The sequence below is a fragment of the Lagenorhynchus albirostris genome, chromosome 17, assembly GCF_949774975.1.
Source record: "Lagenorhynchus albirostris chromosome 17, mLagAlb1.1, whole genome shotgun sequence".
Classification (NCBI taxonomy): domain Eukaryota; kingdom Metazoa; phylum Chordata; class Mammalia; order Artiodactyla; family Delphinidae; genus Lagenorhynchus; species Lagenorhynchus albirostris.
The window spans coordinates 13,161,462-13,177,599 of record NC_083111.1 but is presented as its reverse complement, the minus strand read 5'-3'; the positions used below and the strand labels follow the sequence as shown (position 1 = coordinate 13,177,599).

The 16,138-nt window shown below is 39.5% G+C and overlaps 1 protein-coding gene across 1 annotated transcript in view; it reads right to left on the bottom strand.

Moving 5' to 3' along the window:
* Positions 1–16,138, bottom strand: part of PREX2 (phosphatidylinositol-3,4,5-trisphosphate dependent Rac exchange factor 2) — a 285,362-nt gene that overhangs the window by 162,318 nt on the left and 106,906 nt on the right. The window contains exons 8-11 of the mRNA XM_060127864.1: positions 14,374–14,477; positions 9,695–9,844; positions 6,698–6,842; positions 2,389–2,489 (exon numbers count right to left, since the gene is read on the bottom strand). Coding sequence (XP_059983847.1) covers positions 2,389–2,489; positions 6,698–6,842; positions 9,695–9,844; positions 14,374–14,477 — 500 coding nt within the window. The remainder of the gene's footprint in view (positions 1–2,388; positions 2,490–6,697; positions 6,843–9,694; positions 9,845–14,373; positions 14,478–16,138) is intronic.

The window sequence follows — 16,138 nt, the reverse complement described above, 5'->3', positions numbered from 1 at the left end:
CATGCCACCTACTTCAGCTTTAATAGATTGCAGGATAAAACAAGTACAGTCCATTCTTGTCCCAAATATATACTTGGCCATGGGGTTAGAAGAAGAGAAAGAGGAGCATAAAGAGGAAAGCCATCTAACTCAACATCTTTTCATTTTTACTTATAAGATACTGGATGACGCTTCTTAGCATACTAGATGCTAAATGGTGTTTTAATGGCATTAATGAACCAAGTACAAAATCAAATACAATTTATCAACATTATCTGCTCAAAATATATTTATTCACTCACTCAGCAAATAATTTATTAAGCACCTATATAGGCTGGGCATTCTAGGTGTTTGTTGTATATTAACACACAAGGCTCCTGTTCTCACGGTGCTTATATTTTGACTGCAGTCTAGAGTAGGGATGGGAGATAAAGAGAGAAATATTAAACAAAGAAACAAAACAACATGATAATTTCAGAGAGTGATAAGTAGTACATGAAGAAAATTTCAAAAATTTAAGAAGTAGTTTATTGGAATAACGGGACTGGGTAGGATTCTAAAAGGCAGAGTGTCATGGAAGATGAGTCATAATACAGAGACTTTTGTCCTTTCATTCACTGCTGTGTCTCCAGCACCTAGAAAGGTCACTGGCATATACTAGAAATTAATGAGCAATTGTTGATTGAGAACAGCAAGAGTAAAGATCCTAAATGGGAAGTCATCTTGGAGTGTTCAAAGAAGAGACAGAAGGTCAGGGTGGCCCCAGTGTAACGAGTTAGGTACAGCACTATGTGATAATTCAGAGAGGAAGTCAGGGGCCCTATCATGTAGGGCCTTGTGGGCCATGGTAAGAGATTTAGGTTAAGATGTCTGGACTTTTCTTTAAGTTTAATGAGAAGCTAGTAGATGCCTGTAAGCAGGAGAGCACCTGAATCTTATATACGTCTTAAAAGGTCTCTTCAGCCATTACCTGGAGAGTGTTCTATGGGGATGGAGGACAAATGTGGAAGCAAGGACAGAGAAGGTGGTGACTGGGAAGAAGGTGGAGATCCTGGAAGGGAGAACGGTGGTCTAACTAGAGACCTGTTTGGTGGTAGGTGCCAGGGGATTCCTATCTGGGTAGATGGTGGTACATTATATTGGCAGCGTCTACTGTGGTGGGGAAAAATTTGGAGGATTTAGTTTGTTTTCACCTCACTCTAATTTAGAAAAAAAAAAATGAACATCAAAACACCACAGCCAAATACCCATATTTATTCATAGTTCCCTGCCTTTTTCTCCTCTCCCACATTTTGCATTAGAAATTCTTCAAGCTTTTATTCTTAGTCCCATGATCATTGTTTTCTTGTTTTTTGTTTGTTTGTAGTCTCTTATCGCATAAGAACTTCATGCTCTCTTGAAATGATTCCCAAATCTGACCCTCACGCTCTCTCTACCCTGAGTGTTACACCCACACATTCTCAACCTCTTGCTGAACGCTCCCCTGCAGATGTTTCATACCCAATCCACCGCAAACCCTTCACCTTCCCCCCGATGCTCGTCCTCTTGAATTAGCTATGTCTGTCATCCAGACAAAAAGCTCAGAATAATCTGATCTCACCCCTCACTCTTCACCTCCTAAGCCCAAACAGACATCAAATACGCTGTCTCAGCTTCTCCAGAATTTCTTGAATGGGTCCCTCTCATCATGCCATGGACACGGCCCTGGTCCTTTCCCTCCTGGGGAAGGAAGGGTCCCCATGGGCAGGGATCTCTGTAATCTCTAACTCTCCACTCATCTGTTATCTCCAAAATCAAGATCTGGTCACTCCTCTGTCTCCAGATGCCCATCACCTCCTCATGTCCCTCAGAAGAAGCCCCACATACACAGCCAGCAAGTTAAAATCTGCTGGGATCAGGTGTTTGCCTACCTTTCTCACCACACCCCTCGTCCCAGCCTATTCATCCGTGAAGGATACGGTCCTGCCACGTGAGACTCTGACTTAGTTCTGAAGAGGCCACCGTGAACCTTCCCACTCCCGTGTCTGAGTGCTACTACTTCCGCAGGGTGGAATGTCCTTCTGTCTTCTGTCCTTGTCAGAGTTCCATTCATTCTACAATGCCCAGCACTAAGGCCAATTCCCTCACAAAGCATCCCAAATACTCTAGTTAGAACTCGTCGTTCCTTCCTCTTCAGTCCCACGTCACTTGCCTGGAATTCTGTGTTGGAACTGTCTGTTTCAAGTTAAATATATCACCATAAACCCATACTCCCTGAAACAATATTCTGTATAGATGAGGCACTCAAAGATGTTGGAAAAAACATAAGCATCCTACAATGTGGAGAAGTTTTATAAACTAAACTGATCAACGCAATGAAGATACACGTAATTTGTGGATAAATAAACAGGCGATTAATAAAATAATTACCATGATGGATGATTCCATTTTCTAACAATGCCTGTCCCAAGTGAACACCTTCCTCAGGCCTGTGAATCTCTCCAATTTCCAACAGCCATGACACAAATTCACTGCAACAGAAATCCAATGAAGTTAAAGCATTAATTTTTTTCCCCCAGGAAGTCTATCCTTACCATGCATTTATCAAGCAGCTATGGAAGGAGTCTCAAAATATAAAGGAATGCTTGCAGTGCATTTCACATACATGGTTTTCACATATGCAAGGCCCACAGATATAAATTGGACTCTATTCTAGAAAACTCATGTCCATACATTCAGACTTACCTAAGCTATACTTAATAACTATTCAGCTTATTGAGACCTTTAGTAAACACAAAGGGAAAATTCTAGAGTAGCTTGAACTATAGGTTATTACGCACATAAAAGCGAATTTGGGACGAAAGAGAAAACGACAGATCCTAAAGACAGCTAAACGACAGAACCAGATAGAGTAATGATGACTTAATATAAGACATAAACTGTCTAAAAGTAGCTTTCCAGGCACAAAGAACCAGTGGGTTTGAAACTCCAAAAGGGCAGACAAAATTAAACCGCATGCCCTGTATGGTAGACAGACTTCTGAAGATGTTCTCCCACCCCCCATCAGGAATCCTACCCCTGGTTTGTCAATCAAATTCCAATCTAGGTAGCCCTGTGAACGGACTGGCATATGTAATTAAAATCCCATGTCAGTTGTCCTTAAAATATGGAAATTATCCACGTGGGCCTGACCTGATCAGTTGAGCCCTTTGAAGCAGCGTTTTCTCAGGCTGGTGGCACAAGAGGAAGTGAGAACAAGTAAAAGCACAGGAAAGATTCAATGTGCCACTGCTGGCTTTGCAGCAAGAGGGGGGTCATAGACCAAGGAATATAGACAACCTCTAACGGAGAGCAGCCCTGGCCAATGGCCAGCATGGAGACGGGGGCCTCACGCTTACAACTACAAACGATTAAGTTCTGCCAACAACCCGAATGTGCTGGAAAGTGGATTCTTCCTCAAACGCTCAAGATAAGAGCCCAGCCCCTGCTCTGCCAACACCATGATTTTGCCCCTGTGAGACCCTTAGCACGGAACCTGGTCTAACTCACCTGGACTTCTGACCTACGGAAATACAGGCTAATACATGGCCATTGTTTTTAAGTCACTAAATATATGGTAATTTGTTTTGCAGCAATAGAAAACTGATACACACCAAAAGACACAGAAAAGTCTGACTACCTTGTTTTCAAATTTTAAAATTACTTGGTAAACTCATTGTTATATCTAAACTGTCATCCATAAGGAATACTCCAACACGAAACCAACCGTCAGAACTGTCTATCGCACACATCTGATGTGGCTGAGAAAGGCCACTGAGGACCACAGCTCACATCTTTCAGCATTTCGGGAGAGGACGGGGGGCCCCAGCATCTCAGATAAGAGAGGTGATGTTTTGTAGCACTTAGGAGAGCTTCAGCTCAGTACTGATTTTTTTTTATGGCCATGTGGTATCATTAGGAGAACACTAAATACAGAGACTTATTACAATAAAATATTTAATCATGCTCATATTTAAAAAGCTAACATTCGAACTCTTACATTAACTAATGAATATATTTTAGAATGGTTTTATTTTTTGCACAGAGGCCAGAGGAGCAAAGCTATGGAAAGTGTCAGGAAATTACTTTTCCATTTATTTCAAAACTAAAAGCAACACATATGGTAAAGCCAATGACCAAGGGATACAGAAATTCAAAAATGGATGTCTAGTCTACAATGCACATTTTAAGGCAGAAGAAGTTGTTAAAGTTCTTTATATGCTTCTATTAAATAAGAACGATCCAAAAGAAAGAAAATAAAAGTAAAGTAGAATATAGTATAGCGGTTAAGATCACGAACTTTGCAATAAAACCACCTGGATTCAAATCCTGTTTCTGTCTCTACCCGCTGCGTGATGTTGGGTTAGTAAATTTAGCTCTCTAAGCTTCAGGTTTTTTCCTCAATGACACAGAATTAATAAGACTATCAACCCCATAGTGCTGTCCTGGAGTTAAACGTAATAGTGTGGGTAAAGGGTTAATAAAACCCCTTCTTCAATAAGGACAAATTTGACCCTGGGTTAGCTTTGTAGCTCTGCTTCCCTAGAAACCTGATGAAGGTCGGGTGTCAGCTGTGTAACCAGGCAGCACTGCTTGTGGTAAAAATGGCTTCTGATGGCTCAACTCCATACTTATAAATATATGGTGAGAAGCCATAGCCTGGTATGACTCTCTTGTAAGTGGGCACGTGATCTGGGGACTCTGGAAGTTATGCCCGTGAAGTTGTTACGAGAAAGAGCGTCTTCTTTGCAACATGGGACTCAGAAACCAAGAGGGGCTCACAAGCTGCTCTTTCCTTTGCACAAGAACCTTCACTTGGGGCACAGCCAACACAAGCAACTCTAGCTTGCTGGCAGCTGTGTGTCCTGCTGGGAGCACCACCCCACTGAAGAAGAGGCCCCCTGCTGCCCTGAAAGCACGGGTTTCCTGGCCCGTATTCTAACGGGGCTGGGATTGGTGTGGCCTATGGTGAGCTCGTGTGCCTGTATAACTAATTAAGAAGACGTGCTGGAATATAATGAACACTGCTGAAGAGTAAGTCCTAAGAGTCAGCACAGGGAAAAAATGGTTTTCTATTTCTTTAACTTTGTATCTAAATGAGATAATGGATGTTCACTAAAGTTACTGTGGTAAACCTTTCATCATGTATGTAAGTCAAATCATTATGCTGCACACCTTAGACGTATACAGTGCTGTATGTCAACTGTATCTCAATAAAACTGGAAGAAAAGAAAACAAACAAACAAACAAAAACAACAAAAAAAAAACAAGAAAAAAAAGAAAAAAAAAACATTCTGGTAGGTATTACAGGTAAGCACTACAATCATTTCCATTGTTAGAGAGGAAAGAGAAATTTAACTCTCCCCAGTCTCTCAACTAGTCAGTGGCAGGACCAGATTTGAGTGGGGAGAGTCTGATTGTGAAGTCTGGGCTACGAACTACCTCTCCAGTCTACTTTTATAGCATTGACACTGGCATTTACTAGCTGTATGAACGTGGGCTAGTCACACTCCCTGATCACTAGTTTCTGAATCTTTAAAAACTATAAGGAGGGCTTCCCTGGTGGCGCAGTGGTTGAGAGTCCGCCTGCCGGTGCAGGGGACATGGGTTCGTGCCCCGGTCTGGGAGGATCCCGCATGCGGCGGAGCGGCTGGGCCCGTGAGCCATGGCCGCTGGGCCTGCGCGTCCGGAGCCTGTGCTCCGCAGCGGGAGAGGCCACAGCGGTGAGAGGCCCGCGTACCGCAAAAAAAAAAAAAAAAAAAAAAAAAACACTATAAGGTTTTTTGGGCTTCCCTGGTGGCGCAGTGGTTGAGAGTCCGCCTGCCGATGCAGGCGACACGGGTTCGTGCCCCGGTCCGGGAAGGTTCCACATGCCGCGGAGTGGCTGGGCCCGTGAGCCATGGCCGCTGAGCCTGCGCGTCCGGAGCCTGTGCTCCGCAACGGGAGAGGCCACAACAGTGAGAGGCCCACGTACCACAAAAAAATAAAAATTAAAAAAAATAAGGTTTTTAACTCCGAAGTATGTACTGGAGGATTGGAAGTAATTATCGGAAGAAGCCAGCACAAAGGCTGCCCTAAGCAGAGCTACCTGAAGGCATCCCCCCGGCCTGCTTAACCCACCAGGGACTCCCACTTGCAGCCGTGCAGTCGGCTACAGAAACCAAAGGACATACAATCAATCTGCTCTGGGCTGAACAACCAAGCGACCTCCTTGCCTGTTCCTGTGTGCCTGGCCCCTCGCGTGACCCACTTTTTCAGACTCTCCATCTATATCCTTTCATCCTTAGCCCAGCTGTCTAAATTCTGAATTAATCGGTAGTGTAGACTGTGTGCCCTTCAGTGTAACTGACTCTCAGGCCCTGTATTCATGTCCTTGCCGGACTCTGTCCCTACAGGCAAACCCGCCTGCCCTCCCGCCCCTGCCTGACCCCAGCCTCTGCTTCACCCCTGAAACACAGTATATCAGAAATTACTGAAGTCGTGGATGAATGGATGAATGCCTTAACTTTTCTGGTCAGGATTCCTGGCTCTATGTCCACTCCCTCATCCCACTATGGCCCAGGAAATGCTGATAGTAAAGAAAGATTCAAAAACACTTAGGAGAATATTTTTTAGAGAAAAATGAGTGACTAAAAGAAAGTTAACACACGAGATCATGAAAATATGAAAGAAATACATGCACCCGGACTACCAGCCCTACCTTCCAAGAAAGCATTTAGGGAACGTAGTCAGTTTTCTTTTTCTGTCTTTGATCAGATTTCCTTGTTTGCACATCATTTTATAAAGTTTCTCACCCTGTTCAGAGATCATTACCCAGGTGTCTTGCTCCATTCCTAATTTTAAACCTATCGAAAACGAAACACAGGACAGGTAACTGAAAAAGTCTCTTCATACGTTCATGCCTTCATTAAACAAACATTCATTGTGTGTCTACCACGTGCTGGGGGCTGTGGATACAGAGCTCCTATGATAGGGCCCTGGTTGTCAAGAAGCTCATAGGGTACCAGGGAGACAGTCAGGGCAAGATGCCCGGGGCATCTGTGGGCAAACTGTGCCCCAGAGGCAAACAGTTTGGCCAGCGGAGGAAGAACAGCTGTATCTCAGACGCTACTGAACCCCTTCTGTAGGACTAGATCAGCGCAGCTGGATACAGGGGCCCTGGAGACAGCCTTAGAGGGAAAACTGTGCTACAGCAGAGACATATTCAGAGAACTTCGCCTCTATCTGAGAACAATAGGAAAAGTTTCACAGAAGGGCTGTGTTTGAATGCACGGGTATGAACAGGATTTCCAGAGAGAGAAAGTATTCACGAGGGCCTCTGAGGGATGCAGCACGGAGCCCTGGGTTTCAGGTGACATGGAGGGAGGAGGTGGATGGAGGGGTGAGCAGGGTCCATACTCAACTGCAGTCTCAGCGTATTTCACTCCTTCTCTACTGGGAGAACATCTACGTGTTTTAAACCAGAGGGAGGGGGAAGGCAGAGTAATGAAGGAAAGGAAGTTCAGAGGACAGTGTAGGGAACAAACTGAAAGCGGGAGGGTTTAAAAAGAGGGAGACAATTAGGAGGGACCCGCCGAAGTTCAGGGAAGCTCAAGTCTCTGTAAACAATAGCAGGTTTGGAAGTTCAAGTGGAGTCCAAGGGTCAGCTGATTAAGTGGGCATGGAGCTCCAGAGAGACGACAAGGCTGGACATAAAGATTGAGAACCTGGCAGTGCAGAGTGGAAGTTAATCTGATGGGAAGAGACAATGCAGAGCAGGCAAGGAAGTTTAGAGGTGACCAGTGCCAAAGGGGAAATCCTGGGAACACTGACAATCAGCAAATGGGACTGATGAAGAACTGTGGCAGAGAAGAAGAAATTCTTGGATTATTTTTAGTCTTCTAGCTACTAAATTCCTTACTGAAATTTTATTCTTTACTATGGAGAAGCCATTAACATTGGTCAGTAATAATGAATAAGAGTAGAGCCTGTTGGGGCTTCCCTGGTGGCACAGTGGTTGAGAGTCCGCCTGCCGAGGCAGGGGACACGGGTTCGTGCCCCGGTCCGGGAAGATCCCACATGCCGCGGAGCGGCTGGGCCCGTGAGCCATGGCCGCTGAGCCTGCGCGTCCGGAGCCTGTGCTCCGCAACGGGAGAGGCCACAGCAGTGAGAGGCCCGCGTACCGCAAAAAAAAAAAAATAGAGCCTGTTAACATAAGCAGAGTTATAGAATGTGCTTTCTTTCTTCCTCTTTTTTTTTTGGTCTTAAGGGTATTTATATGCATAGCCATTCTGGGAAGAGTTAAGGTTCAACTTGATGAAAAATTCAATTTACCTTCTAAATGATTTGTTATGCTATTTGAATTGACTGCTAGATTCAATAAAACTTAAAGAGCCAATTATGCATTCATGATCTCTGTTTTAAATTTTTCTGTCTGGTTCTTCATCTAAGATCAATCAAAGGAGTAAGTATTTTTAAATGTTTTGGAGATACTTATAAAAAGGTATGCTATGCATATTTTAATCAAGGTAGAAACTCTCTACACCCTTCATGGGGAAATACCTAAAGATGGAGGAAGCAACTCTTTGTGTTCCAAAATTTTGTCACCAATGAGATATTTTATATCTAGATCTCTGAGAAAAGGAATAAACACTGTCACGTCTCTCATCAATTATGTGGTAAAGAAAATAGTAGCTATACAAGCATTTCTATTTCCTAGCTGAATTACAGAAATACGAGTACTTGCAGGTAAACTTCATACAACTGAGTATCACCAGACCAAATACTGTTTGCAAACCTTGATAAAAACATGAAGTGAATTTGAGCTAGGCCTCCTTGTGTGAACAAGCTCCTTACTGAGTTACATTACATTCTGTGGCATTGTGACAATATTAAAAAGTTAATATTCATCCAAATTGCCTTATTTTATAATTAGAATACCAAAATATGTGGCCTAGGAATTTTCAGTGTACTGTTAAATATACAGGGAGCGATTGTTGCAGGCCCCACAGCACTGCATTATATTATTAAATCATGTTTCTTCAAGGAAAACTCTATAATGATGCTTCAGAAATGGCAAGAATAAAGTGCAAAGAAAACGGAACAAATTTTAAAGCGGGTGAAACTATTTGCTGTAAATTGAATGTCTGTGTGCCCCCAAATTCCATATGTTGAATCCTAATGCCCAATGTGATGGCATTAGGAGGTAGGGTCTTTGGGGATTAGCTCATGAGGGTGGAGTCCTCATGAATGGGATTAGTGCCCTTATTAAGGAGACCCCAGAGAGCTTTCATCCCTTCTGCTAGGTGAGGACACAGTGAGAAGATGGCCATCCATGAACCAGGAGACAGCCCTCACTGGATACTGAACTTTGGCCTTCCCAGCCTCCAGAACTGTGATAAATGAATTTCTGTTGTTTATAAGCTACCCAGTCTAGGGTAATCTGTTAACAGTAGCCTCAGTAGACTAAGACATTATTTAAAAGACACCACTAGCCACAATATAATTATTTTGCTAACTATATAAGGTTTTCTTTTACTTTATCTCAGTAACAACATTGGAAGTATTCAAAAAGTATTTTAGCCTGGCCTTACATCACATAGTTAATCTAAGTGAACATCAGACACCATCTACTTTCTCATAACTTTTGCCCATTTTCTGCTTTCTTGTTAAATTGGAACCTTCACAAAGTATAATAATGCCCAATTCATACACCCACCTTTCCGCCGTTCTCTTTCTTTCAAAATAGCTTCAAACCATTCATGTTTCTCTTCAGGTGTTTTTGCCATACACACAAACCATTTATTTTTGGCTGTGTTATGTATTTTCCACCCATTAACAACAATGTGTCCACTGCTGTGGAAGTCAGCTGAAAATTAATAGGTAAAGGTGAATGAACAGATACAACATATATTCGAGTAATGCACTCATTCAAAAAAGGTCCAAAACCATGGAATTCTTCAAAATACCTTTGCTTTATATATGTGTATTGAAGACCATACAAATTTTAAAACTTGAAGAAACATTTATATATTAAATGCAGTCAGAACATTTCTAACTCACAACATTAACATATTACAGGAAATTAACCACCCAAATTCATTAACATTCCTTTCCTCAATGTCCAAAAATATTGTTCAAGTTCCTAAAGCAATAAAACTTTTTTTTAAGATTTTTTTTAACGTGGACCATTTCAGAAGTCCACATAAAAAGAATTTATTGAATTTGTTACAATACTGCTTCTGTTTTATGAAAGAAAAAGTTCTTCTTTGAGTGTGAATTCACATTTGTCTTTTTCTAGATCTCACCATAATTTTGGCTAAACTGACATCCTGGATTTGAAAATGTCATCAGCAAACCCTTTCTGGCAGCTCCCTACCTAACGGCAGGCAGAGAATAGACATTAATTGTAACCAGCCTTTACTGGCATGAGAGTCTGCAAAGCAAAGATTTCAAGACAGAAACACATACAACAAATGCCTGAATCAGCATCTGCATCAATTAAAGTGACATCTTCCATTGTCTCCCCCGAGAGACACTAAGAAGCTATGGTGGATTATAGGAGGTAAGCCACAGAACATAAAAGGTCGTGGCACTACACCTGTTTTTGTTGTTTGTTTCTGTTGATCTATTTTATTTGCTAAGTTCTGAGTAGAGGAAGAAATGGTTTGGTACTCATTCTCCCAAAATCTGGTTCTCATAGTCTTTTAGCTCCAAAATCACCATAAATTATCTGTGAACAGAATGTTCCAAAAATGCATTATCAAATGATTCTGTCTAGGTGGGGGAGAGGGCTACTTTAAAAATTCCAGGTTACATTTGAGCCAGGATAGGATTATATTATATATATCATATATTAGTTAGATATTCTTCTAGCCATAATCTCATGAATACTCAATAACAATTTCTGTTAATACAGAGATTTAACCTGACAGAGGATTTTCCCTTTTAAAGAAATTACCATCTGTTTTTAAAAGGAATTTTTGTACTTTTCTTCTTACCTTTACATATTTAATTCATATTCACAATGCATACAAAATAGCAGAACCTAATAATACACGTCAGATAAGCATCATTGGAATTAATAAGGTAATAAAAATTATTATTGTAGTTCCTAATTAGGCCACCATCCCTCCTTAATATCTATAAAAATAACCAACTGAGAATTTATTATAAATTGCTGGAAAAAAAGAACAAATTATACGTGTTTCCATACCTCCCTCCCACAAGCTGTCACCTTACAAGGCCAGTATCACAAACAAGAACAAGCTCTTCAGATTCTCTCCCCTCTTCGAAAACCAGGCAAAGATTGCTAAGTGAACCGTAGCACTGCAGCTTAAAAGATCCCACATTCCCACTAGCGTTATTACCCCTTTACCCATACCCTAGACAAAGAAAACCACAAGAGCCACATGCAGCCTGCAGTAATAAAACATCAGACTTACTTTAAAATGAGCATAATGTATTCCGCCCACAGAACATAGGGGATCTCAAGTTCAAGTGCCAAACTCACCAGAGTGATGCTTCTGACCTTGTAGAGTATGTGCCCTGGGCAAGCCACCTCTGTAACCTTCCTTTCCTCCTGGGATTACTTGAGTCTGGCACTGCCCTGTTCACACCCCGCTGACTTTTCCTCCAATATTTTTCATTAGCAGCCATTTCTCAGCTCAAAAGCCTTTGGTAGCTCACCACTGAATCAAGTCAACACATGTAGGTTTGCTTTAGAGATTCTCCTTAGACTGACTCCACCCTACTAGGCAACTCCATTTCCCACTACGTTCCACTGTGTTCCCACCACTCTTCTTGTCTGCTGCTTTCCTTCTTGTCCTGAGAATATTCATGTGTCCCCCAGGCCAAGGCTCTCATCAAGCTATCCTGCTCTACTCTCTGCCTCATGGACCCTCACTTCTCTTTAATAGGTACCCACATATTCCAGGAAGACTTGCCTGACCACTCCAGCCTGTGCATTCAAACTTCCCTTGGAAACTGTACAACTGAAGTCAGAACCAGCATGTGATTGCACGTGGCTACTGTTTCATGTACAAAGAGCAAGCTCATTAGCTGACTATAAAATCTATGATCTCAATAACAGATTAATTGCTGTATCAATATAAGGTTTTCAAAGAACAGCTGTGTCCCCTAATAATTTACAATGAAAGGATAATGTTCCTTTTTAACATTTATGTGCTAGCTGTTCTCTACCGTGACAATTTAAAAAATCATAAGCAATTTAAAACACGTATACACACATGTGTATACATATGTATGCACACACATATATGTAATACATACAACAGACCTCAAAATGTAGTATAAGTATTTTGTAACGATATCAGTTACTAAATTATCAATGTTGTACAAAATAAGCAATTTATTTTTATTTATTTCAAAAGACTTAGTGATAAACAGCTTCATAATTTTAATCATAGTATCTATCTCAATATCTTCATTTAACAAAATAAGAATTAAACTCATCTATAAAGAACACCCTCATTAAAGATCACAGAGAAGTCCAACAATGCCTTTCCTTAAGTAGGAATTTTAAAATATTTTTTGAATGAAAGAACAAATAATCTATTCATTGCCAGTAAACACAGAAATCTGTAAGTTTCAGTGGACCTAAAATATTAATTTTATAGGAAGTGTCAAGAAGAAATGGAATTAAAACTGTCATTCATTAAGTGTGGAATATCCAAGTTCAGTAGTCTCTAGTCACTGACTTTTTTTAAAAAAAAAAAAAAGAAAAATCCAAGAGGCAGCCCTGAACAAGTCACTAATTATTTTGAAGCTATCCAGTTTGCAAATTCCTTACTCTTAATTCTGCAAAGCTTTATACAATGAGGTGGGGTTTTTCCAAAACTGATACAACTAACTATAAACCTCATGGGATAGTCTGGTATCCTTTCAATAACTTGCATTTTAATAAGATGAACAATAGCCAAGTATTGTATTGTTAGGCTAGAAAACAGAAGCAACTGACAATATATTATTTAGAACATCAAGAAACTGGTGTCTAAATAATGTATTTAACCTGAATTCTGGTGATCAACAGTGGGAATGCATAAATTTCTAAGAGAAGTTTTTAAAATTACAATACACTCACATTGTATTTAATGTTGAGAAAATTATTTTTTTAAATAAATGTTTGGTTTTGTCAAACAATAAAAGAACATTTTTCTGGCATCCAAAATAACGTATGACATTATTTATGGGGAAAAATATGTTTCTAATTTTTCCTTTTAAAACTCTAAAAAGTAGCTTCTCCATTGACCTTTTTAAATTCCCAAAACACTGCCTCAAATTAATAACACTGAAAATTTAAATGTATCAGAAAACAGCTATTATATTCTCGGTACTCTTTTCAACATTGTAAAGTTATGCCACTTTTTAATTAAGAATGTATTAAATCCAGCTTATGAAACAATACTAGTTGTTAAGGTAACTATGGTTTATCTGTTTAATTGACTGTTATGCAACAATAAAAACTATGTTTATTTGGTGACAAGACATGAAGATAAAGAGGACTATCATTAAGATAATGTTTTTATTTAAATGGAAAAGGATACAAAATTATAAAGTTCATGTTTCAAGTATTTTTTTACCTATGCACCAAAGGAAAATTGAAGACATTTAAAAAAAATTTTCTCATTTATTTATCTTTGGTTGATAAGATTATCTACTACTTTTCACCTATTTTTCTGCAAATTCCAATTTTTTTAATAAGCAAAATTTAGTTTTATAAAAACAATGCATTCAGTGTCTTAAATACATTCAAATATTTATATTAAAAATGACAGCTGAACCTTGTCTTTGAAATATCTTTTCAAGAACACCTTAAGAATAAAGAATTTCCATCTTATCCAATTCAAATTTGACTACTGTATTGCAATCTATGGTTTGTCCAACACTGTATTACAGATCACATTTTCTAGAGGTCAAACATTCTCGCCCTCTGTCCAACCACACAAATAAACTAGTAGTCAGGACAGAATACAAATGATCTGGTGCGACTTTTTGAATGGCTTTCCAAGCCTGCACCATGAAAAGTAATTCTAGGAGGTTCAATGCTTTCCTACGATAGCTCTTAAGCTGGACAATTTTAATAGCATCACGATCGAACAAATATGTACATTATGGACGTTACTACTACTTTCTGACACTCCCAGCTATTTTTGTATCTCTGTGTTTAATGCTAGGGTTTAACATGTTTCAGCCGAATGTAATTTTCCATTTTATAAGAGTCCTCCTCTCCCTTATCTTGCCTTTTTCCTGTGACTGTTCTCCCTAACAAAGTATTTCTAAGCTGAAATTCACTGCCAATGAATTATTCAAGTGAAAAGTCTGTCGTACAGGGGAGTTTATTATTGGCATTCCATTTTAAATCTACCAACCACTTACCTGTGCCATCATCCACATTCTCCACCTCCATCACCTCTGTATTGATCCGGCCACGAAAAACGTACCGATGTCCATCGGTAGATGCTTTGCTATTCTTCAACCGTCTTACAATTGAATGAAATCACAAAAACTTGGTTACTAAACTTAATGCAAAGCAGTGTTAAAGCAATAATTCTTTGAAAAAGAGATACCAATTCAGTCAATAATATCAAATGTTAGGCTCTTGATATTTTTTACTTGTGTCCTCCCATTCATAACAGCACAGGTTGCTCTATAAGATGTGACTTGTGTGCTATTTTTTTAAATAAACTGAAGCTGTAGGCTAAGGACAACATACAGGTAGGAGGGTAAATATGTACTTTTGCTCAATATATGACATCAAAGGTGCCTAATCAAACTCTGACAGACACTAAAAGTTGGTTATTCACAATTTCATTTGATTTATTTCACCTTCATTTCTCATTTTTCAGTAACCAGCTGGTAATTCCCATTTTTTCAATCCCTGGTGAAATTCAGTTTAATACTTATTTATGGTCCTTCTTCAAAGAAATTTAACTGTACTGGAGGTTATTAAGCATTATCTAGCCATAAAATATTTCCCTATATTGTTTTTATGATATGATAACTGTATACTTGAGGGATAAGTCTCTCAATACATTTATAATCCTTCATAAAGATCTTATTTATTTTAAAAATAGTCCAAAACATTTCAAAATTTTGTGTATGGTACCAGTCTTTAATCTTAAAACCTATGCAACACAAAGTAAAAAAACAAAAAAAATCCATGTTTTGTAATAATGTAATATTTGTAATATTTACAATATTTGTAATAATGAATTAGGCAGTTATGTATATTTATACTTGAATCATTGAACACTCAGGGATAGTGTTTTCAAAACTGGGTTTCTTAACTATATTAAATTAAAGAGGAAAGATTCTAAGAAATAATTCAAGAAGATTAAGTAATACCTAGTCATTCAAGAGACTTCAGTTGACCTGAACTATTCAATTTGACTCACTGACAGAAGTCTGCTAACAATTGAATATACTGAAATAATTATTAATGTATTGTGTTACAAAGACACACCGAGCAAAAGTTAAGATGTCAAGTACACTAATGCAGTGCCCCCTTCCCTCCTCTCCTTTGCATTTGACACCTGCCCTGGAGTGGAAGAGGGACGTGAAGGGAGGGGAGTCTCAAGGTGCTATCATGCTCCCTGAGTTCCTTTAGAAAAGAGAGCATATTCCAGCTTACATGTCCTAAACCCTCATCAAAACTTCATAATCCTTCATCACCACTAAACAAAACTAAATTGACTAATTAATCTGACTGACCATCTGCCAGCCCTAGGCCTTCACCATCCTGCACACCCATGTTCATTTTGAAAGCGACCTCTAAATGTCCTTTGTAGAAAGCCTAAATAACTGCTTTAAATTAAGGATTCAGGCCAGGTAGCTATGAAACTTGGCATCATTGGAGGCAGAAGAGAGAAGAATGCAGAGCAGAATAACACGCAGGCAACTGCATTGTCTCTCAGGGAGGAAACAGTGTCATGGTGTCTTGCAGAAAAGAATTTCTTAGAAGTTGGTACATCATACTTAAAATCAATCATATTTTTCAAAGCTTAATATCCCCAATAGCAGTTTTAGTCACAGGCAAAAAATTATGGCCTGTTTATATATTTTTTATATATTATTTTATATATGTATATATGTATGTATGTACACACACACACACACACACACACACACACACACACACACA